General features: G+C 40.2%; 1 protein-coding gene across 1 annotated transcript in view; it reads left to right on the top strand.

Annotated features, from left to right (window-relative positions):
* Positions 1-455: 455 nt before the first annotated feature.
* The window catches only part of ARHGEF12 (Rho guanine nucleotide exchange factor (GEF) 12), a 39,462-nt gene continuing 15,586 nt past the window's right edge, over positions 456-24,331 (top strand). Inside the window, exons 1-25 of the mRNA XM_010016603.1 lie at positions 456-475; positions 1,206-1,294; positions 2,889-2,945; positions 9,878-9,976; positions 10,427-10,476; positions 10,867-10,924; positions 11,638-11,816; positions 12,026-12,103; positions 12,568-12,687; positions 13,013-13,147; positions 14,218-14,289; positions 15,083-15,175; positions 15,654-15,764; positions 16,279-16,377; positions 16,986-17,028; positions 17,120-17,225; positions 18,072-18,209; positions 18,678-18,710; positions 19,420-19,534; positions 20,632-20,737; positions 20,962-21,174; positions 21,734-21,863; positions 22,152-22,187; positions 22,805-22,959; positions 23,625-23,771. Of these exons, the coding sequence (XP_010014905.1) occupies positions 10,438-10,476; positions 10,867-10,924; positions 11,638-11,816; positions 12,026-12,103; positions 12,568-12,687; positions 13,013-13,147; positions 14,218-14,289; positions 15,083-15,175; positions 15,654-15,764; positions 16,279-16,377; positions 16,986-17,028; positions 17,120-17,225; positions 18,072-18,209; positions 18,678-18,710; positions 19,420-19,534; positions 20,632-20,737; positions 20,962-21,174; positions 21,734-21,863; positions 22,152-22,187; positions 22,805-22,959; positions 23,625-23,771 (2,206 nt within the window). The 5' untranslated portion in view covers positions 456-475; positions 1,206-1,294; positions 2,889-2,945; positions 9,878-9,976; positions 10,427-10,437. The remainder of the gene's footprint in view (positions 476-1,205; positions 1,295-2,888; positions 2,946-9,877; positions 9,977-10,426; positions 10,477-10,866; positions 10,925-11,637; positions 11,817-12,025; positions 12,104-12,567; positions 12,688-13,012; positions 13,148-14,217; positions 14,290-15,082; positions 15,176-15,653; positions 15,765-16,278; positions 16,378-16,985; positions 17,029-17,119; positions 17,226-18,071; positions 18,210-18,677; positions 18,711-19,419; positions 19,535-20,631; positions 20,738-20,961; positions 21,175-21,733; positions 21,864-22,151; positions 22,188-22,804; positions 22,960-23,624; positions 23,772-24,331) is intronic.

Here is a 24,331-nt window from a genome sequence, read left to right as displayed (position 1 = left end):
CAACCAGAGTGTCTCAGCTATAGGAGAATCTTCAGTTAGAGTTTGGATCTTCAGTAAGTACCAGGTACTCAGTCCATCAGCAGGACAAAGACTCAAGCTATGTTAATTTTAGTGTATGGAACCTAATTGTCATGAAAGGAAGGTGACCCATGAGCTGCAGTTATGTATAAAGAAAGAGCGAGCTACTAGATGCTGAATATGAGCTCAGAGATTTCTGCTCTTAGTTCTGTTTGAAACCTTAAGCATATTGATAATAATTCTTTACCTACTTGAATCAGTTATAAATGGACTAATAATTAGCTGAAGTAGAAGAACAAAAAGAGGCTTGTTCTCTTGTGGCGGTATTACGGAAGTGTAATATAACTGTATATTTAAGCATTAGTGTTAATCTCAAACATAATCTTCAGGAACAAAAAGGGTCACTAAACTTACGTTCTTTCTTTCTTTTCAGGTTTCCTCTCAAAAAACCTACAAGGTGAGTTACTGAAGTCTGACTTTTTATCTGTATTGCAATTTATGATCCAGCATTTTTGAAGGAGGTATGCTTTTGAAAGAAGACAACCTGAAATGTATAAACAGAGATAGCAGTACCCATTACGTATGCAGGAAATTAATATCCAGATTGGGACAGTGTGCCAAAAATACACTTGGTGGGGTACTTAAAGTGCATGGCATAGTGTTACCACTTGCGTTTCTGTTATGTACACTGGCAGGTTGTCTTACCTGAGATTTGAGATGGTTGGAGAAAGTGACACTGTGTTACTGAATGAGGCACAAATGCTTCCTTTGAGGGGGTATTGTAAATGTTTAATTCGTGCATACAAAGACCATTAAGGTTTGCTGGGAGATGAGGTGGAGTAAAGATTTTGGGATGTTTTCCAGTTTTATATAGCTTGCAATCATTTTGCTTTTAAAATAAAATATGGCCTGGTGTTGAATAGGAAAGATAATGCACTTGGTGTTACTAATATAAAAGATTAATGAGACTGTTACCTGGATACACTCCCAAAGATGGTGAGGGAGATAATTTTTCCACTTGAATTCAGTCTGGGAATAAATTTTTTAAGTGAACTTAATGCATGCATTTCAATCTAAATTCCTTGTTAGCAAACAGAACTAGCTCAGGTTATTTCCAAGCTCCTTGCCACTCTAGGCAGTGCTTCTGTGGTCCAGTAGTCAGGATCCTCTGCTTTGGTTTGACACAGACACGGCAGCATTCTGAGCAGAGAGTCTCCAGCTGACAAGAAGCAGAAGGTCGAACGCTGCAGTAGTACGCACGACTTTGATCCGACAGGTAAAGTCCTAAAACTTCACTGGTGAAAATCTGAACTTCAGTTGGAAAACTAATAGGGGTTGGATCCAAATTATGTCAACAAATGTGGTTTTCAGAGTTGTGTTGTTCTGCGATTGCAAAACCTTTTGAAGCATGTGGGCATTGAAATGCATATGGGCTTGCTTTTAAACATGCTCATCTACACAGCAGCTGTTAACTGTGCAAGAATAAACCTAGATTAGTGGTATCAGTGAAAAATTATAACTGCTTCCTTTTTCAGAGAAGTCAGTCTGAAATTTCAGTAGGCAAACACTGTAATTAGTTGTGAGTAGCTCTTTTGGCCATTTTAGTTGAAGTGTGAAATTGTAGATGTTAGAGGCTCAACTAGGACTAGTATTCCTTGTTGGTGTTTTGTTGGTTTGGGTTTTTTTTTTTCCCCTTAGTAGATTTTGATCCATCTCTGTCACTTGTACGGTGACTTTATACTTTCCAACCTGACACAATTTAAGATAACCATGTAATTTTAAAGGATATACTCTCCTATGGTGTTTTTAACCTTCTAAAAGGTTAAATGAGGGTCAATTTGGTAAGCCTGTCCAGTGCTGGCTTGGAAATTAGGATGCATGCAGGGATTCTTCATTCTCTCTCTGAAACACTAACCCAGCGACTACTGCGTGTGTTCATGAAATGCATGACAGGCTCTTGTCTGAGCCTCCTGGCCCCATGCGGTGTGCATTTTTCATGTCTCTGCATTCTGCTTTCAGCCCAGTCTTTTCCCTGGGGCTTGCGGAAGACATGAGAGTTGAATGGAAGGGTGGTAGAACTTGTAGAATGTGTTTTTTGCACAAGACACTTGAAGCTCATGTTTATAAAACATCCTGTTCGTTAATGCTTTCTGCCACTAGCTGCATGACTCCGTCCTAGTGTGCACAAAATAAATGGGCTTTTAATGTCGGTTTAAAAAAGAATCCTGTAAGGGAGAGCACCCGAATTAGTGCTTGTCTTCTTTTCCTTTATCCTTGGAATAAGTAATGTAAAGCTATTTTGGGTTGGGATATGTTGGGGGAGGTCTCAGGCTCTGAATCTGTTTTGTAGAAGGGATTTGTTTTCTTCCAAACCAAACTTCAGGAATCCTCTAATCTAAATTTGGTGGAAATCATTCCAATTTTGCGAGCTGTTACCTGGCACCACTGTTAACTGTGCTTGTGATCTGGTCTGATAGATGAACTCTCTTCATTTTATTTTTAAGGGGTGAGTTCAGAATGCTGAACAACTATGCATATGTCAGTTACTTTGGAGATAAACAATTCCAGAGTTTCTATACTTAGACTGTTTTTTATCCAGGATACTTTTTGTAGTTCATTGCAGAGAACTTCTTTCATTGTGTCTTAGATTCTGTAATAGATTCTTTGTGGTGTTACCTGTGTCCTCATGCTCATATTATTCACCCCTTATTCCAAGTGTTTCACCTGTGTTTTGTTCACATCTTATTTGTGTTTTGCACGATTTAACCTAATAAATCAGTCTGTGGTTTTCATGAAGTTTTTTTTTTTTTCTCATGTTTGGTCTCCATATTTTCTATATCTCTCTCTCCTTTTCTCCTGCTCTCGTGCAGATAGCTCCTCCAAGAAGACAAAGTCTAGTTCGGAGGAGAGTAGATCCGAGACGTATGGTAAGCTAAAGCAGCTGCTGCAGCCTTGCACCTTTGCAGTCTGCTCCATGCTTTCTGTCTGTGCACCCAAGGCTTTTATCCTTTACATGATCCGCATGGTTGGCTCTGCAGCAGGGAGTGGGAAACTGGGTTTAAATGTTGCTTCAGTGTATCAGCTTGTAGTTTTTGTAGTGGCTGGAAACTAACCTGTACCTGGTTCTGTTATCTGTTGATAGTTGGGAAAACTTGCTGAGGCTGCTCTTCTTGGAGATCTTGTGCCACTGGGTATTTTTGGCATCGTGTGAAGACACAGCTCATGCCGGACTCCAGCATAGTTTGTGGTTGTAGAAAAATCTGTGGAGGTTAATCTGGATGAGCCAGCAATTCTTCTTTTTGCTTTATATGTAGAGGATCTCATGTCTTGTTTCACAGCAGTAGAAAAATACATGTGTAAATTTCAAAAAACAGAAGAATATGAACTTCATTCATCATTCTTTGCTCTGGAGAGGGAGTAACTTCCCTCGCAGTCCTCTTGTTTGGTAGTCTTTTGGACCCTACCAGCTTCTTAAGAGCCCTGGACCTAGTCTGAATCTGGCCGGTACTGCTACATTTCAGGTTTCTAAGTGTAAATGTCCACCTCTGTCTTGACTCCAGCCATGGGTTGCCTTTTCTTTTCTGGGGTTTTTATTCCTTGATATTTAAAACAGTCTGTGATACTTGCTATTTTTATTCTGTTGAAAAAATCGCTTGCTGCATAACCTGCTGTAGGATTTTGGACAGATGCAATGACTCTTCCAGTATCAGCTTTATTATTCCACTGGAATAAAATTACCAGGTGTTAATGGCTGTGATCCAACTTCTTAAACCACCTACGTAATACACAATGACGCTGTCATAGCTCTGCTTGTAAGGAAGATTAAAAAATAAAAGCAAAAAAAGCGCTCAAAAACCCAAACCCCACCAACCCTGAAGAGCTCCTTCTAAAGCAACATAGGCATGTTGGTAAAATCCTTTCAGTTGGTGCAGTTCAGAGAGGTGTGATCTGTTCCTTCTGCGAAAATGAGATCTCAACTTTCCCTGGAATTCTGAATCACATGCTTTTCTTAAGGAAAAAGAAAATATGACAGTTATGTTCCTCAGGGTGTGAGGCTATTCCTCAGAAACTGTAAACAGGTTTTGAGAGTGCATTGCTTTGCTTCAGTAGAACTGGAAGCCTGTCTTAAGGAGACCTGGCTTGCTGTAGCTTGTATGTCTTCCTCCCATGCTCAGAGAGAATGAACAGGGAAGCGGCCTGCTTGAAAAGCATATATTTTGGGATGATGCTTGTGATGAGCTTGTATTGAAGCCTTGACCAGTTCTTCCCTTTGCCAGGTAGACACTGGTTAGTGACAGCCCAGTCAGGTTGACTGGATTCCTCTATTTTGAACTTGATTAATTTTTGCCGAACGCTGCTTACCCATAATATATTGGAGGTGCTGTCAAGCTATTGTAGGTTAATTACAGGAAACATTTGGTATGCTTGATGGAATGTATCTGTGTTTATACTTCTCCCTCAGTCTGTGCAGTGTCCTGGTTTTTCATGTATGGCAGAAAGAAACATGACTTCCTAACGTAAGCCTTTGCTTCCCCCAAAGTTTCCTGCAGATGCTCCATCCATGTCCAGTATCTATGGGAGCAGTTTCCACTCATCCTTCCTTTCCAGTGGCCTTTGCTGTGTTGGAACTTGCCCTGCCTTTTTTCTCTACTCTCTTTCTCCAGGTTCTGTGGTATGTGTAGAGAAGTCTGCTGTTTGCTTTGGATGGAACCAAAGTATTTAAAACCCTACAAGTAGATATACTGTACTGATAGTTTTCTTGCCGGTGACTGGATGTTAGCTGGCTCTTTCTTTGGCTAGCCATTGGACAGTGAATAATAGAGAAGTCTGGAATGACAGCAGGAAAAGGAGGTGTGGCTTTTGTGTATGTGTTCTTACCTCTTGAAATTCTTAATTAAGGAGCAGGAGACCAGAATTTCTTGAAGTATATGAGTGGCTTCTGGAGGGTGGAGTGGGTAGGTAGGGAAATTGTCCCAATATACAGAATCTGATTTATAGTGACATGAAACTTACTTCTTCTGTACATCCAACCGTCTCATGTCTGTGTATTTACAAAACTTAGATTATCGGGAGAGTGGGTATAGTTTCAGATACGCTATAATGTACTAATGAGTGCCAAAATCTCCGACAGTACTTGATACCTGTTTCTTGAAGTAGAATTCTTGTCTCTTAAGTGAATTTAAGATTGAATTTAGTGGTAGGTGAGAAATAACAGTTGCTCTTCCCTTTTGCCTTGCTTGCTCTCCAAGGCTATCTTCCCTTATACATAGTAATGATCAGTTTCTGGTCCAAATAATAGACTAGAGTGTATACATATTCTTTCACACATTCTTGCCAACTTTGGGATAAGTTTTTAAATCTTTTTGTTTCGAAAGCCCAAATTTTACTCCTGTTGAGATTTTTTTGAATTGAATTTACTTTTCCTGTTTTGTTTCTTGCAGTTCTTGTCAGCCCTGTGTCTTTATGTTGTGGCCACCATTTTCGCTAGACTCTTAAAAGGACTCTTGGGAGCCCCTCATCGCTACCCTTATAATAGCCAGAAAGGGCTGGGAGTGCAAGGGGCACTCGACCACAGGGGTTGAATGTGTCGTTGCCATGGGAGCAGATAGTCCTATTTATCATGGGTAAAATACATGGTTCTCTTTTTAAGAAAGGTTACCAAGCCTTGTTTTATGAACAATGTTCAGTGCCATTGTTATTAACAGTTCTAAATAGACACTGCTCTGATTTCAAACCATACAGTTTTTGCACTGACTTTACATGTCTTCTATTATGTCTTCTATTACCAGGTTAGTGGAAGAATCTGAGGAATGCTGCCATTATGGCATTTGGTATGAAGACCACTGTAATCACTACAGTGAAGTGAAATTCAGAATTTCATCCTATGAGACATTTTCTGAATATAAGATGATAGTTTTATTTACTTTGTGGAGCGGGGTTTCTGAAATATTTTGTAGAAATAAAACTTCCCAAATGAAGTGAACCTTTTGGGCACTCTCAAAACCCCAAGGAGTTTGTTGTGTTTTTTTTTTTTTTATTGAATGATTCACATCAAATCACTATATTAAATTGCATTTTCCCATTGTGGCCTCATGCCTCCAGGGAGGTTATAGTTCACAAGTCTCCTCCCATGCTATGTCCCACACAGTTTGATCAGAGGAAAAGCTACTTTGTATTATGGGAGATGTAATTCATGTCTTTGTTCTTCCTAGTGAGTCAGGTTTCTAGAATGAACCCCGGCTCTGTTTGTTGTGCACTGCTAGGGAAATTAAATTTCCTATTTTATTGAGTAACTTCTAGATATTTAGGATGTGTAGAAGTGAAGCAGTAAATGATCCCTCCACTGCAGAAGCTCTTGGACAGTCGAAATGTATTTGCCAAGACTGTTTGAAACAATCATTTTTACCGTGGTGTGTCAGTGACCTTGAGAAGTTTGGACTTTACCCTTCCTATTAGCCAAAAGGCACCCTTGTAATGGGGCTGGAGAACGGAGCCATGGTGTCGCAGAGGGAATAGTGCCACCTATTGAAGAGCTGATCGTCTGGCTTTTCTTGCAATTCCTTTTTTCCAAGACTGGTCATTTCTAACTGCTTTCATTTTTAATCTTAAACCTCTTGAACTACAGCACATGGTTAGCAGCTTTACTGTACTCTTGGCTTGAAGCTATACCAATGAGTTTGGGGAATTATAATATCCGTAAGGATGAAAAACAATTGTTAATATTTTCTCTACAGAATTTTACGAATCCACTCAAAATAGGAACATGTAGTCTGATTTTGTGTACTTAGCACATAGTTACAGTGATGGCTTCTCACTTTATGCCATCGAGATACTGTCATGTGAAAGTGAATTTGGGAGTAAGATGATTATTGATTTGAGTACTGTCAGTGGTGAATCTTGTTGACCTTGTAATGTTAACTAAGCTTCAGGTGGAAAAAGTGAAATATCATGGTAAGATACTTCAAAATGAGTGACTCATTCATTCCACCTAGAGAACACTGAGAATTGGAACATGAAAGCAAGAAAGGTGAATGAAAAGCTGATTGCTGCTTGCTAACATGGGCTCTTCACTGTTGCCCCAAATTCATAGACTTTAATTAAAGTAGGTGAAGTTGGTGTAGTTAGTAATTTAATGTAAGAATTCCTGTATGTACTTATGATACCCAGGCGTGACAGTAGCAGCTATTGGAAACTTTACATTGTGTGTCATCGAGCTCTCAGTGGTTTGTGGCTTTCCTTTAAGTTCATTCCAGAGTGTCTAATGAGGTGTTCAAGGTACAAGACGTGGGTTATGAAAACATTGCTGCTCTGGTCTTAAAATTCCACTACTATAAGCAAATTTCAAATTGAATTTTACTTAAGGAACAAAAGTGAGCAAATGGCACATTTAGGGTGGTTATTGCTAATTTTGCCTCACAGCAGAGTAAAAGAGAGCACTTGAAGGCTGCTTTTTTTTTTCCTATCTGGTTCAGACAGGGAGTGCTGTCAAAGCTGATCTAGTTCTGCAGGTAATAGTGTTATCTTCAGAAAACTTTCAGATAACTTCATTAAGATCACTATAAAGCTGGTGTATATCTCCGTCAACCATGGTGTCTCTCAGCTGGTCTACCTGGACCTCATTCCAGACTTTTCTGTTGTATTAGGAGAAGGGTTAAGTGCTTGCTTCTTGTCTGAAGGGAACAAAATAAGGGAAAAACCAATTACGGCCTAATTTGTGTTCAAGTCCTAATTTCAGTTGCCTCCCAATTCTAAAATTAAAAAGTGGTCTTGGGTGCAATTGAGATTTGTGGTGTGAAACAGTTTAACTTAATTTTGTGATTATTCTTGGGACTTAAATTATACTCTGTAGGGCCAGTTTGTGTTGCACATCCTACTGCATTGCCACTGCTTTGGCGTCACGTTCATTCAAGGAGGAAGCTTAACAGTAGATTCAAGGGTTGTTGGTTCTGGAAGTGAAACAAACTCAGTGGAAGAGCACTGACTATGCAGGGCTATGCTGTGCCTTTAAACAAGGACAGTTCTTGTGAGTCAAAAGATTAGTTAGTGTCTTACTCATAAAACCTGTACGTCTGGCAGCAGGATTTAAAACGAGCTGTTTTTATGGAATAGCATATGTTCTCTTTCCCACACCCCACCCTGGGGCATCATTCTTGTGAAGTGAGACTTAAAGAAGCTTGGTCCTATAGAAAAATGGGAGGTACAAAAGGGAGAGGCATTTTATTTCACTTAACTATATAAAGAGGGTGTGAAAGGTGGTGGGGTTTTTTTCTTGTCTGCTTTCACCTTGCATCCATTCCATCAACTTACTACAGATAGCTATGTATAGCATAATTTGCTTCTACTTTATTGGCAGAAGGGGAAGTTACTGGGATAGATACTATGATCAGGCTGCTGCAGAAGTGCTGGAATGCAACCTTTTCCAGTACTCTCACACCCATTTTCATATATGCCACACTCAAGGAGAACAGGGCTGACTGGGCAGACAGTATTTTCACTTGAGGCTTCTCATTTCCATTAGGAGTTGCTCTAGAGGAATGAAAGGAGCTGTAGTGGTGCGAGAGTAATTTAAGACATGGCTATGACTTCACACTGTTACAGTTCATTCCTTAAAAATGATTGCAGAAAAGACAGTCTTGCTGGGACAGCGTCTTCACAATTTCCTTTGCTCCCTCTATACTAACTGAAACTGCTACAATTTTGGTATCTGTGGAGAACTCCAGTTCTTTCTCAAGGTACTGAAGGTATAACAATTTTGCCTGATGCAGAAGCAAAGCAAGCTGATAGAAGTAAGGGTGATGTTTAGTAGCGAGTAATTTCTGCTGTGTAAATAAAGGAACATCCGTGAAGCATTTTGCAGAGTTCCTTTTCAAGATAAGGGCTCCATTGTGGTAGACATTTTGCAGATGCTCTTAGGCAAGTGCTCTGTGGTGGATATTGCCAGCACTGCTGCTTTGTTTTGCTTTTCTCTTATTTCATTTTCAGATAAACAATAGACATACACAACGTTACAGCTTTTCTAAATGCTGCACCTACTAGGTACATTTATCTCTGCAGCAGTATTTATGTTCACATTATATGGAGTAATCCTAACACAGGGAAACAAAACAAGTTACCTTTGATATCACACAGCAAGTTAAAGGTGGAGCAGAATCAAACTTGCATCTCCTGGTATTTTGGCTCCATACTTCAGTAGCTCAGAGGGAAACATAGTCTTGATTTCAGATGTGTTGTTCAGTGTAGAAAGCATGGCTTGTACTTCTTTACTGCTGCTGCTCTGGTTCTAAGCGATATTCTCATCTCTTACAGAAGATGCCCCAAGATGATATTTTTGCTGAGAATTGGGAGAACTTTTCCTGATTAAATCTGTTTTAGTCCAACCTGCCGATGTTAGTCTGAGAGATTTGTGACTTCTTTAATAGAGTAGCTTGTAAAAGATGTTTGGTGTTTTGGATGGTGTACTGGAACATGACAGCCCTCTGCTGTATTTTGGAGAAGTATTAATCCACACGAAGGGAAATTGTGCTCATTGGTTCATGACATAGTTGCTTTTCCTTAAAAGCTGCTTTTGCCTCAAGTTGTGTCTGATGTGCCGGAGCTGTCTGCATCTCTGCTGTTGTATATCTCTGTTTCATGTAACTGAAGCAATAAGCTTGACCTGTCTTGATATTCCTATCTGTTTCTGGACTGATGCCCTATTTCTGTCTCTCATATATTTTTTCCCTCTCTTGTATTATACCAGTTTCTTTCAGTACTCTGTGATTATCTAGGAGGATAAGGTTTTGGACTGATGCCTAGCTTGTGTCTCTTTGTATTTCTCTCCTTCTCTTTCTTCTGCCCTTTCCCCACCTTTGTTATACAGGTCTTGTTCAACGGTGTGTAGTTATCCAACGGGATGAAAACGGTTTTGGGCTGACAGTCAGTGGAGACAATCCAGTCTTCGTGCAGTCCGTCAAAGAAGGTAAGCAGGCTTGCTAGGTGTGCTAGCCAGAGAGCAGCCTAGAGAGTTTTCATGTGAATTGGAGAAATGTGTGCATGAGCTGGAGGAGAAAACTCCAAACGCCCTTCTCAAAGGTGGGATGGCTGTAGCTTAAGGAATAGATATTCAAGGACAAATTGGGATGCAGTGGATTGATGTATTTGGAAACTGACCCTCAGTGTCTGATGTATTTGGAAACTAACTTGTGTCTGAGAGAAGTAAATGTGGTGGGATTGTGGCTTGGTGTATCCACCGTAAAATGAGCACGGAACTGCTCTGGTCTAGGTACTCGGAGATCCTACTATGATAGAGACACGGGGAGTTTGGGTGAGTGTGGGAAGTAGCTTTGCATGGAGCTATCGAAGTGCTTAAACCTTCTTTGTTTTGAATGCTTCTATTGAAATTGAACTAAATGATTTCTTGCCTCTCTAGATGGAGCAGCGATGCGGGCTGGAGTGCAAACAGGTGATAGAATTATCAAGGTAAGGACAATCAAATCATCAAAGAAATGGATCCTTTCTATGAAACAATTTCTTTCCCTGTTCTCTTTTCGCCCCAAACTACTAAGAAATCAAGTCAGTAACTAAAAAGACTAAGCTTTGGCTGCAAAGTGATGGTTGTGCTGCAGTAGCTACTGACACAGATAGAGCTGTGATTTCAACTAAGTATTTGAATTAATGAATTAGATTAGCCACCCTAATATTTTTCTTCTTCCTGGTCAGAGATGGATTACTATTTTCACTTGGTTTTCTTTGGGGGTGGGGGGTTGTATAGTTTTCTTCTTGCAGAGCTCTGCTCACTGAGATAAATTATTAGAAGTTGGAAATTAATAGCTAAACACTGTTAACTTTCCCTTCTTCTCCCTACCCCAGGTGAATGGCACTCTTGTAACACACTCAAACCATTTGGAGGTGGTAAAGCTGATCAAGTGTAAGTAATGGCAGGTTACTATTTTTGTCCCTGTGCTCCTTTAATGCATGAAAAGCATAATTTTAGAGGACAAATGACTGATTCAGCTATCAAGTGAGAAGAATGAGGTCTAACCATGCCCCATGCTGAGAGATAAAGGATGTGTGTGAAACAGTGGAATGAAATTGGGCTAATTTTGGCATCTTAAGCTTGAGCTGCTACATGATTCTGCAGCTTCTCCTTAGATTGATACTGGATGTTACCATCAAACCTTGCCTATGAGTCTTCCCATCTTTTGATTCCATCTTAAATACCATAGCTATTGAGGCACTCCTTATTGTATGATGCCTGCAAAGCACTAGTGTTTCTAAAGGGAAGTACCTTCTTGGTTGATATTCTTGTACAAGGAAGAGGATGGTAATGGTTCCTTCCACCCTAGCAAAGTTTATTTTGTGGCCTGAGCATGTGTATACTGTAAATGCAACCTGGTATATGTAACCTGTTGGACTAGAAATTGGATTGTGTGCTTTTATTAAGTATGATGAACATAAATGTTTTTGGATTATCTGACATTTAAAGAGAGGTCTCTAAGACAGAGCTGTCAGTGCTCTGCTTGAAGAACAGATGGGTGAAGAATGGTCTGAGTTTTGTCTCTAGGGCAAAATGACAAGCAGAGAAAGAGGAACCATAGAAATCTGCAAGTGTGTCTGAAATGTGAATTGTTCTCCCTGCAGCGGGTTCCTATGTAGCTCTCACTGTTCAGGGGCGCCCACCAGGGTCGCCTCAGATTCCATTAGCTGATTCTGAAGTGGATCTGGCAGCGTTTGGTCATATGTCTCCCATCATGACATCTCCCCATTCGCCTGGCGCATCAGGAAATGCAGAAAGGATTACTAGCCCAGTGCTTGTGGGGGTAAGATTTAAAGCTCTTTTTCCAAAGAACAGCACAGCAGTGGCAGAAATGTAGTCATACATTTTTTTTTCCTGAATTGTTTTGCTTCTTGTAGGGCTTTTCAGAGCCTATATTTAGGAAGCAGATGAAAAGTGGGCATATGCATTTTCCTTGTCTTTCTTCCCAGCCCCACCGAAAACCCCATCTCTTAATCTCTCCGTGTCTTCTAGGAGGAGAATAATATTGTCCATAACCAGAAGGTGGAGATTCTGAGAAAGATGTTACAGAAAGAGCAGGAACGGCTGCAGGTACTGGAGTTGCACGAGTTGGAGGGGGGTGGAGGAAAATATGATGCAAATACAAAGATCAGTTGTTGAATCACCACTTAGCAGCATCTTCAACATTCCCACGCATAGCTTGTGTTTCAGCTTAGCTTTTCTATATACCAACCTAACACCAGAGATCTAGTCACTTTTTTAGGTGGAAATGTACATATCCCTCAGTCTGATCTAATCCTTGGGCAAGCAAGCATCTTTGACTCTTACCGAGAGATTTCAGTAAATCTCTAGAGTGTGGTTATTTTCATATGGCACAGGAGAGAGGGGAGAACTATATAAAATGGACATTCTGCAGCATCCACTTAGTAGGTGTGCAGATAATGCTGTTTATTGTTTAAAATGTGTCAATGAACATTGTAAGTAGTGGTAGGTTGTAGTACTAAGCTTTGAGATTGACCGGATACTGAGTGAAAGCTCATAAAACTATCTTTCAGTCTCTGCAAGAAGAGTATAACCGATCACCCACCACACGATTGTTCAAAGAGATACAGGAAGCAAAGAAGCACATTCCTCAGCTGCAGGAGCAGTTGTCCAAAGCCACAGGCTGTACTCAGGTAACAGAATGTGTCAGGCTTCTCTGGGCTGTGTTCCGGGTGAAAATTCTTGGGGGATGATGTTGTTGTGAGCAAGCAGTAGTTCCCTGCCATGTGCTTGTACAGGCAAATTGCACCCTCTAGAGGTGAGACTTGTAATTAGGCTTGCAGTGGCTGACAATACAGTGCAATGGATGTACGTGAAGTAGACTTTAAAATGGACTTTCAAACCATCTGTGAAAAACTGCTTTTAAAACAGTAAGTGCAATGTTTAAGGGTTGATTCTTGAAATATTCTGCTTGCTCTGTGCTGTCTTCCAACTCACTTTTTCCATCTATCTTTTTAGGATGGAGTCTTATCCTCCAGGTCTGTGACGGAATCGCTGCAGATCAGTGAAGTGGAGGCAGAGAGTGGGGATTGTGTAAGCAAACTAGATTACAGTGGTGACAGCCCCTCCCGACCAAACAGTGACATTACTGATGTGAGTCTTGAACAGCTCCATGACATTGCTTCTGTACGGCTTGGATTTAGTTTTCTAGTGCAGATTCATTATTGTTGGGTTGTCCTGTGTATCATACGTATGTACTCTGACTCAGTAACACTGTATTACAAGAATCGGCTTCTCACTACACACCAAAATACATTCCTGAGAAAGCATACTATATTGGACTTCTGTTAGGACTGGGAAAGAAACAGTGTGGGTTTTGGGTTGTTATCCAGGATTAGATTTTCCTGGCACAATCCCTGAAACCAGACAAAGAAAGATGGATGCCAGCATCTTTCTCAGAACTCAGAGATGCCAATTAGAGCATCTTCTAAGAACATGGTAATGTTCCAATTGCGGTAGCTGTGACTCAGATCTAGTCTGTCGACAAGTTGCCATGAAAGTGGGGAAGAGCCTTACTTGTACCAAATAAACTCCAATTATTGCCAACAGTAAAGGCCCTTAATCTGTTCACTCATTAGTTGTCAATCTTTGTGCTCGTATGGTCTCCCCATTGGAGTGCCTTAGCACCTAATCCTTAATTAAAAGTCAGTATCTGATCCGTGCAGAGCAATTGAGACTCTGTGCTTGGGTTTTGGCCTAAGTTTGTGGTTTAACTTAAGGATGTGGGAGCTAAATTTGTACTTGCATTTGGAAGTGAAAGGAAGGTGGGTCAGATATACCTCTAAGATGTGAACATGTGTGACTGTTCTGAAACATTCCCTCTCCAACTCCAGTCTGACTAGATATTGCCATGTTTGTATATAATAAATGCAGAACAAAATTCATAGCTATCTTCCCAATCAAATTAATCCTGTTAGTATTGTGGATGGTATTTGCTCACTGGAGATGATTGACACACCAAACATTGAAGTGTAGCTGAAAAGACCTGGGTAATACTGTGGACACACTGAAGATAAGCCAACAGCACATGCTTTTTGCATGTTTAACAGTTCACTCTGATAGAAAGGAGAAGTTTTGGTTGTTGTGGCTGAAAGACTTACTGTGCAGTTCTCATTTACCTTGATTTGCTGGTACTTACCGAATTGAACTTCCTTCTTCCCCAGAGTCCTCGCAGTGGTTTGAAGGAGCGGGTTTATCCAGATGAGAGCCCAGAAAAGACTGAGGTTCAAGATACTGTGAGTACAAAACATCAAGTGTCACAACAGCATCTCCCGTAATGGGCCCATTAAAATCTTGCTGGGTTTCTCCGCTGTCTAGATGAAGCATGCATAAACTTTGGTTTAGAAATTAAAATGCAATTAAAATTGTGCAGGGAAAATTAATTAGCTGAGTAAATGTTTATGGAGCTTAAGAGCAGGCACATTTAGAGCCGAGAAACATACCATGAGCAGTAAAACAGCTGGACCTAAACTAGCTACAGCAGTTGTTGTACATATTTCATTCCTTGAGTCCAGCAGTAAATGATAAAGTCTTTTCTTTAGGATATTTGGATATTTGGTCATTATGAGGTTGGCATTGTCAGGGGCAGCCTCAAGGTTAGGTAGAAGTGAAAGACAGCAGAAAGTGCAGACCTATGTGAATGTGTTATCTTCCTCAGGATGGCTTCTGAAATGTTTTTCCCCTCATTTGCTTCACTTTCGAAAGTCATATTTCTCCGTTTGTACTAAGATGGCATTTGTCATATGCCACTTGCTTAATGTGCTCATGTCTGCATATGATGCAGTTGGTTTTGAATCATCTGATTTAATGTTTCTGAGTGTTTGTAACTTGGGGGAAGCATTTGTAAGGGGATCTTACAACTGCAAACTTGGGCAAGGTTGAGTAAAGACACATGGATTTCCATTGGGGTTTGGTATCAGTATTTCTAACTTGGTAAAGAAGTTTTACTGTGCCAAGAGTGTAATAGCACTGTACATTTCTTCCTTTGCTTCCCTACCCTTCTTTTCCCTTGCTTCTGACTCACCACAGGATTCCCAGTCCAGTGTTGGAAGTCCTTTATCCCGAGCGGTGCCTCAGATCATTGGAGCAGAGGATGATGACTTTGACACTGAACAGGAGCAGGTGGGAATGACTTTTAGCCACCCCTTTTCTCTCTTGACCAGAATTCTTTTTCTCTGGGCCTAAACTGCAGCTGGTTCAATGACTTGTTTTTATTGAGCAGTTTTTGTGTGGTGAATTAAGAATGGGAGAATCCTGTTATTGCTGATTTTGCCCAATAAAAACATTTGGGGAGTTTATGACAATATGCCATCATTGGTATTTTCTGTTACTGTCACAGCAGTATAGCTGCCATGGCTTTTGACATATTTATGTGGAATTATTTTAGCAGTCCTTTGCTCTCAATTATATTTCATTATATTGTACTCAGTGCTCAGGAGCTCTTTCTGGGATGTTAGAATGGCATCACAAAGGTTCTGGAATTGATGAGTTCTTACTTTAATTAAACAAATGAGGAGCTAAGATGTTGGAACAAAGCTTCCTGGGTTTTCTAACAACAGCTTTCTTGAATAATTCAAATAATTTCCATGTCTGTCTGCAGATTAATGGACAGTGCAGCTGTTTCCAAAACATTGAGCTCCTGAAATCACGCCCAGCTCACCTGGCTGTTCTTCTGCATCATGTGGTATCCCAGTTTGACCCTGCAGCATTGGTAAGATGATCTGGAATTATTGCCCTGGCCCAAATTGGTAGTGTTAACCAGTGTCTTAGGATTTCCTTGTTCTTATATAGCATTGTCAGTGACATGGCTGTATCAGCAAGGAGAGAAATGCAGATCCTGTGCAGGCATGAGAGTATTTCACATAAATGAAGAGAAGCATGGAAAGAACCTCCCTTATGTTTAGTTGTTTACAAATGAGTATTTAGCTCTTGAAAGCATGCAATTGCACCCTAGGGAGGTGGGATTAGTTTTCTATGGGGAGGGTCTGATCCCCCTGAGTCTTTCTTTTCCTGCCCAACCTCACCCTTCCCTTCTCTGCTGATTACCAGGGCAGCCCAGCTGAGGTTACCTGAGCAATCTAGATGGCTGAAAGTAGTTAGGAAGAGTTTCAGTCCAGCAACACTGAATACCTTGAAATACTTGAAAGAAAACTTGGAGTTAGGGGTGTTAGAATCTGAGTTCTCGTGGTATTACTTAATAATTTCTTCCCCTCTGTTTCCTACAGTTGTGCTACCTTTACACAGACTTGTACAAGCAGACCAACTCCAAAGAGACTCGGCGTGTCTTCCTTGAATTTTACCAGTTCTTCTTGGACCGAGCTGCAGTATGTTCCAGTCATTTCTCTCATTTTCAAGCATATCTAGCAAGTTGATTTTGACATTTCTCTACTCTCCTGAACTGGAAAAAACAAAGGAGTTATTTAAGACCTCCAAAATGTAAAGGTTTTCTTGTTTAAATGTTACCAGTGAATATGGCAAATTACAGCCTTAGGTGCCTGGTAACTCAATAAATCACAGTGAATGTGTTGTCTGATAGAAGAAACAATTTCATAATATGTAAGCAAGCTCTAGCTGTTATACATTGTCTTTTAGGTGATAATTGCTGCATATATTGATGTGGCTATTACAAGGATTGGGAAATTTTATGTGTCTGTTGGGAAGTCTGAGAAACTTCTATCTTGTCTTGAATTGGTCTACCAGATAGTGTAGCAGAGGCTAGTACCACATCTTTAGATTAAATAATTCTTGTGTAATATAATATATATTCAAGATGGGAGTCTTGAATATATATGATATATTTATTTATACCATCAGGTGTTCAGACTGTATGATTTCGGCTAGTGAAGGGATTTTCTTGTGTGTTTTGTACTGTGTGTTTTATTGGGGTGCTGTTTGTTGTGTATGTTCTTGCAGCTTTGCTTTTCTTTTGCAGAACCTAAAAGTTCCAGTTCCAGATGAAATCTCCTTAGAACTAGGTAGGGTGCTCTTGCCTTGGATATCTGTTTCTGTGTCTCTACTGTCTGAGGCAGTCCAAAAGAATAATCTATTATCTGTTGTGAATTACAGACAGAAGAAGGCCAGAACTCCTTCCTGAAGAGCTTCATCGTCAGTTTATACAAACTATGCAAGATAAAGTCTGTCCAGAAGTTCAAAGGAATCTGGAAGATTTCAGGTAACAACAGTTATCCATGTAGTTTTCGTTTAATTCATGCTTGCCTTCAGTCAGCGTGTTCAGTATAGGGAAAGTCCAAACTCAAGGGACATAGTAATTCATCTTGGACTGACTAGGAAGATGCCACTGGAGAGGGCCTCCAGGGTCACTCTGTGACCAATCCTTGAATGTTTTTTGACACTGTGTTGAAAGTAATTAGTTGCAACATCAGTTTTAGAGCTTGGATTCTTCATTCCTTGAGGCTATTGGAAGCAATTTCAGAACATTGTTTCTTAGGTGATATGATATAAAACCTTCCCACTAGCTGTGTTTACTGTCAGCTTATATCTTCGTTCTTCCCCCCTCACCCCCTTAATTTTCCTTTTTTCCTTCTCTCTCCTCTTTGGGCACAGAATACTTCAGAAAGTTGTCATGGGCATATAGTAGAATTTGATAATTAGTATGCTCTTTCATCTGGAGTTGTAAGAGCTCAGTGCCAACATGACACATTAGACCAAGACAAGCGTTCAATAATAGAGCGTTTTTTTGTCCCTAAAAATGTCTCAATTCAAGTCTGTGCTTCAAGCATACAACCTGGGATGCTGCAAAAAGAGTAACTACTTTTTCTTGACCCTTACAATAGCTGCCTCTCTTGACAAATAGCATACAACATAATTTCTCCAAAGGCTATCTTAGCTGAGTTTTACAGTGAGCACAAATGTTACGGAGAAATGTTACGACTTCTCCATTTTCATATGGAAACCACTAATAAAATCTGTTTGACATCATGAATGTCAAGAGGTTGCTTTTCCTCGTTACAGGTCAGTATTCAATTTCAAGTGATGCTTCCCTCTCCGCATTTTTCAGGCAGAAACGTAGTATGGGATTGACCCTGGCAGAAGGAGAGCTAACCAAGCTGGATGCAGAGAGAGTTCGTGACCGGATTGCAGTGGAGAAGGAAAGAGCATGTGCAGAACAGATTATAGCTAAAATTGAGGAAGTCTTGTGAGTAATAGCAGGTTTAATTGTGGGGGTGGAAAAGGTTTTACCCTGAAACTAACAACAGTAAAAGAATTAGGAAATAGAAGCAATTTGACATCACTACATTTACATCGTTTCCTCTGCTATCAATGTATGTTTGAGTAATGATAGCCAAAAGTGAGCTAATAGGTAAAGTCCATATATCTTTTCAAGGAAGCTGCTGTTCAAATAATGCTGTCATTGTCAGCTTCTGCATTATTAGATCAGAGTCTTGTTTTTGGGTGGTGGAAACCTGTAGCTTCAGAACCCATTTTTTCCTTTTCATGTGAGCTGAATGAGCCTTCTTTTTGGTTTACCTTCCCCACACCCCCTCCCTGGGACTTTCTAACATTCTAAAGGACGCTTTGAACACAGCAGCTGATGCTCTGAGTGGATATGAATGGGTGTTAATTGGTTTTGGAGCTTCATTTTTAAATTCTGTCTTGTTTTTAGGATGACATCTCAGCCTTTGGAAGAAGATAAGAGGTAATAGAACTTGCGTAGTCTTGGTCTGTGATGTAAGAACCCCACTGCTGGCTCTGTGTTCTGCTGAGTAGCATAAGACAGCCCTCTGCTGGCTGTAGCCACAATCTCTGATTTTCTAAATCCCCTGGCATAATTAATTTGAATTCCGAGCATAAACCTCTTGCTCCTAACCTCTTCTGATTCTGAAGTTTGTTGCCTTTGTTTCAGATCTGAAAAAGTTAACTCTTGCTGAGAGTTTGTTTCATCTGGTTTTGTCTCGTAGCTGTTTCAGTCTGGTCTGGTATTTATTTTCTCTATGTGTTTTGCCTTGTTCAGTTTGTACACAACTGTCTGGATAGCTTTTACTATACTCTTTACAGCAACCCTAACTTTTACTGTTACTTAGTGTTTACAACAACTCAGAACTATAATATGAATTAAAGTATATATTTGGTATATCATTTTAGGACCTTCTGTGTCATGCTCAAAATTAATTTACCTCCTATGCTAATATGCCTTTTATATACTCCATCTTTTGCTTATGAGAGGAACAAATGCTGGTATTAGCCAAATCTTTTCCATTGTCTGTGATAGTTTGTTTCATATTAAAACAAAACCCCCAAAAGATGCCAGCCTCTTTTAATCTAAAAATAATTAATTTCTCAACAGAACTTTGCATTTGACTTTTCTCCTTATTCTCCATCATCTTTGTTTTTTATATATTGGGCAGTTCCACAATGCAGTATGTGATTCTTACTTACATGAAACACCTGGGAGTCAAAGTTAAAGAACCTCGGAACCTGGAGCAGAAGCGTGGCCGTATTGGTTTCTTGCCAAAGATCAAGGTAGTAGTGTTGTGGCCAGAGTGCGTTTGTTTAAAGCTGCCCAGCATGTGTGCTTAGTTAGATTTCAGAATCCACTTTGGCATGACACATGAGAAGTTGGTATGATTATGCAGTCTTCATGGCAGCATCAAGAGGACCTGGGATTACTGAGCTGCATGGAAAACCTAACAGCTGAAATTGGGTTCTACATATGTTTTCAGACACGTGAATTAGAAATGAGTTGTCTTTTTTCTTCCTTTACCTGTATGCCTGAATTCTAGCTGCTTAGTTTTCATATTTCTAGCCTTATTAAAACTTGGGGTGAGAAATGCTTCTTACAATTGATACAGCCTTGAATCACATGAGTATCTCATTAAGGCAGATCAGGCTGTTGGCCTGTATGCTTTAGTTTCTTCTTAAGAAACTTGCCCAAAATCTCATGCTTCACCATGCAGGAAAGCTACTCTTCCTGCCACCCACACTTTCTAGTTATATAATGAATGTTTCCACTAAAACTCCATCTCTGTGGGTGTATTCAGTTCTCTCCCACAGTATGGGGGTGTCCCTGGTCACAGTAGCTACTTACTTTCACCAGCATTCCAGCTTCTTTTGAACTGTTAAGAGTGTTACGAGCAGTTCTGCACTGCCAGTGCAAAAAGGTTAGTTCAGGCATTCACACCTTTCTGAACTGGTAAGGTAAGTTGCACTTCTGTCTCCCAGATAGGAGTCTATATGCTTATGGAGGCTTGGAGCCGCAGGATGCTGTACCCTAGAGAAACAGGGTGCTAGTGGTTGCTGTAAATTAGTCTCATACTCTAGGGAGGAGAGTGATCTCTAGTTCCTGCTAAGTTAAATACAGAGTATGTGAGGTTTTGCTTATAACAGATGTATCTCTTAAGATACTGTGGCACCCTGCTGCTAACCCTGTTACACACCATTTATAGTCTGTCCATAGGCTGTCTTTGCCTCTGATGTTGCAGGATGTTGACCTCTCAATAACTTGTTAGAAATAAAACTCTCTTGTACCAAACTCCTGCAGTTATAAAGAATTAGTCACTGTCTCAGTTAATAACTACTTTTGAAGAAATGAGTGATCTGTTTGCTTTGCTTTTATGCAGCAAAGTATCAAGAAAGAGAAAGAAGGAGAGGAAAAAGGAAAGAGAAGAGGCTTTCCTAATATTCTGGGCCCACCAAGGAGACCAAGTCGACATGATAGCAGTGCAAGTATGTAAAACAAGCAAATATATGTTCCTTGACTATTAATCTGAAAGTCCGGTAAAGTCTTTGCTGTCTTAAAAATCCATGCTAGGAAGACTTAGTAAACCTTTTCTTTTAAACATGTTTTTGAAGACACACAAACCTAATTTTGTCTTGAAATTCTTCCTCTCTTCAACACTGAAAGCAGGCAAAAGCTCTTTCAGCAGTATAACGGCTCTGTATTTGTTCAGTTGGCAGAGCCATGGAAATGCAAAAGCCCCGCCATCTAAAGCATGTACCTCCAGCATCTTCGGTTAGTCCAGAGCCACCAGATTCTAGCAAGATGCGCCAGAGTGGGTCCTCCAGTGAAGGAACAGATGGGCCATACCCACCTGCCAACCCAATGTCTCCTTTGGCAGTGGGTCCCTTTTCCTCTCCAGAGGGAAGCAAGGACAGCGAAACAGGTAGGGTGTTACTAGCAGAGGGGACTGATTAAAGATTGTGTTGTGACCAGGATATGCAAAGCACAGTTCTGGTCATAGAATAATAGGATGGTTAGGGGTGGAAAGGACCTTGACTGATGCAACAAACTTGGCAAATTAGGAAATAATTTTACATCATTAGACATTTATCTAATGATATCTATCATTAGATATCTGTCATTATATCATTTATATCATGATCTTCCTTACTTTAGTCATCTTTTCTGCTGTAGTCTCTGGTTCAAATTAGGAAATCTTATCAAGGCCAGAAATCGTTGTTAGGTGGATTCTCTTAACTGTGGCATTGGATCATCTAACAGGAAAAGAACACAGTCTCAGGTGCCTGCTTTTGTAAGCACAAGTCAGTATTGTCTGGAATCACTTGTCACTGAGATTTTTCTTACCAGCCTAGGAATTCAGTTCCTCAAGCTCTAACCTGAAATGGAGCTGTGAATACAGAGGCTATGAAGAGGCTGTGAAGTTCTCTAATGTACTCTAATTTGTTACAGTTCTTGACATTTCATACTTACTTTCTGTTTAGGTTTGAAGCAGACTGGAGAAGCTCCACCTGCTAATGACTCTATGGATGGCACACCCCGCACACCTAATAATACCTTTGAATTTCCATCTCCTTTGGAAAACTTGCAGGAGGAGGAGGGAGAATCAGAGAGGTAACTAATGGTACTCTGTTGCTTGAGCCTTGGAAGAGAATTGGTGTGACAATGGCTGTTGAAGCTTAGTCCAATTGTTTGTATTAAACATTGTTGTAGAAGCAGTCGTTAGTGGTCTGTGACTGCTCCTATGGTAGTGCTAGAAAGCTGTGTATCAGGGTCAAGCTGACAGATGGACAACATGTTCTACTTAGGAGGTTAGGCCTTTACTCTGAAATGATACTAAATTTCTGAGTGGGGTGAAATTCTTGCATAAGCTTCCCTAATAATTTCTTTTGTTCTTTGCAGAATGGTTGACATGGGAACACCAAAGCCTTTTCGCAAGTGAGTGTGCTTACAGATGTTCGGATTTGTTTAGATGGTGGTAGGTGATAAAGTAGAATGCAGTAGTGTTCCTTGTTCTGAGCCAGTACAGTTGTCTGCATGATCTTCCCTTTTTCTAAATAATACATATATGAAATGAGGCACTGGCATCCATATATAGGACAGGTGGAGTGAATCATATGCTGATAAGCCCTGTGATCTATGAGTGAAGTGTAGTGATGGTTGTATCTACTGATTTGAATTGATGGATTAAGGAGATGAGATTTCCATATTTTCTTTTTAAATCTGTGTGTTGCTATTAGCTCTGTATCTACAGTTAGATGGATGAAAGAAATTGTAACCTGTCCTTTCACCAGCTCGATAATTGACTTCTTTTATCTGTATCATTAAAACCAGTGTTATGGAAATACTGCAAGAACAGATATTCACTCTTAGTTGTTCTGTGAAGGGCAAAATTAGAAAATATGCCTGTAGGTTCAGACATGTAAGAGCCTCCAGCTGTTATGGAGAGCGTATTCATAATGCTGCACAACTGTTATATATACTTAAATTTTTATCTTCTTTTTCCTTACATCCATGCCTAAAGTGGGAAGTACTGACATATTTTTTCATGTTAGGATGGACAGTGTTGGTTTCGCAGATGTACAAAGTGAAGATGAGCTGTATGATTTTGACATGGACATGGACCCTCCCAACTGGCAGCAACTCGTGAGCCGAGAAGTGTTGATGGGGCTGAAACCCTATGAAATCAAGCGCCAAGAAGTGATTAATGGTGAGATGGATATGGACTTTTTTCCTCCCTAGCTCACCAAGCACAAAGTTGAAACCTGTCCTTTGGAGCTCTGAAGTTCTTAACATTTGAAGCTAGGTCTTTCTTCACTGATCTGCTCAAAGTCATGGCCATGGTTTGCAGAGTTCATGTGTGAAACTTGGAATTGTTACTGAAAAGTATCCTGAGATGAGACTGATCTAGTCCTTAGAGAAGTAATAATATTAAGTGGTTTGACATTGCAAGGCCAGTTTGAAGTATCATGTTCTGTAAAGGAAAGCAAGAGGCACTGCCTAGACTGTTGGAAAGCACATGATGCCAATGGAAAGCTGCTACCAAACTTCATCTTCAAAGCTTCATCTTTGATTTTCAGGTTTTGCAATCCTGCAGAACACTCTGTGTGGCTATATGAGCTGCTAAAAGCTTTCTGTTTGTTTGGGGGAAACTATGAGTCATGAATCAGTTGGCTTCTTTGTTCTTTAAACGTGGAAGTGTAGCAGAGTGCTCTGTTCTGGAGCAAACTGGATTATAAGCCAGCAAGGGCAATGTTGGTGAGGGAAGCTTTTCGAAGTTCATACTTCTGACTTCTATTTACTTCACATTTGGACCCATGTTGCCTCACCTCTTTAAGTAGGTAATTATACTTCTGCTTTCCTTTCTCTCTTCAGAATTGTTTTACACCGAGAGAGCTCATGTCCGTACGCTGAAGGTTCTGCACAATGTCTTCTACCAGCGTGTCACCCGGGAAGGGATCCTGAGCTCCAGTGACAAACGGAAGATCTTTTCAAATCTGGAGGATATCCTTGGCCTTCATGGTAAGAGCAGCTGAGGTGCCTTTCAGCTTTGTACTGTCAGCTGGAATTCTGGATACAAATACCTGAAAAATTGAAGCAAGTGACCCTCAAACAAGAGGCAACCTCATAAAACACTTCAGCTGAGAAAGAACACTTCAGAAAGGTGGTTCTTCTTTTTGCACACAGTTTGTTTTTCCATTTCTGATTTAAAAGATACCTTGATAAAGAATGCATGCATCCGGTATATACTTGTTTTATCTGTTTGCACGCTCTCTTGTGCTGATTCATGCTTTGATAAAAGGAGCAATACTCTGATGAATGGTCTTTATAGGTCAACATTCAAAATGTTACAGCTGTTGTTGAACAGGATATGAAAACAAATCTGGAAAGATTGATGTCTTGCAGGTGGTTTTGAAGGATAACCCTTCCTAATTGTGTAGAGAAAGGACTGTTCAAGATCAGGTTTGGCTCTGCCACTGAATAATCACTTGTATAATTTTATGCAGGTGGATTGAAGTGCGTTCTACTTCATTCCTATGTTTTTAAAAGGGCAGAGGTCCTCAGAAAAGATAAGATTGGAA

This window comes from Nestor notabilis, unplaced genomic scaffold (assembly GCF_000696875.1).
Source record: "Nestor notabilis isolate BGI_N333 unplaced genomic scaffold, ASM69687v1 scaffold28806, whole genome shotgun sequence".
In the NCBI taxonomy this organism is placed as follows: Eukaryota; Metazoa; Chordata; class Aves; order Psittaciformes; family Psittacidae; genus Nestor; species Nestor notabilis.
Note: the sequence above shows the minus strand (reverse complement) of the source record. Positions and strands in the feature narration are given on the sequence as shown.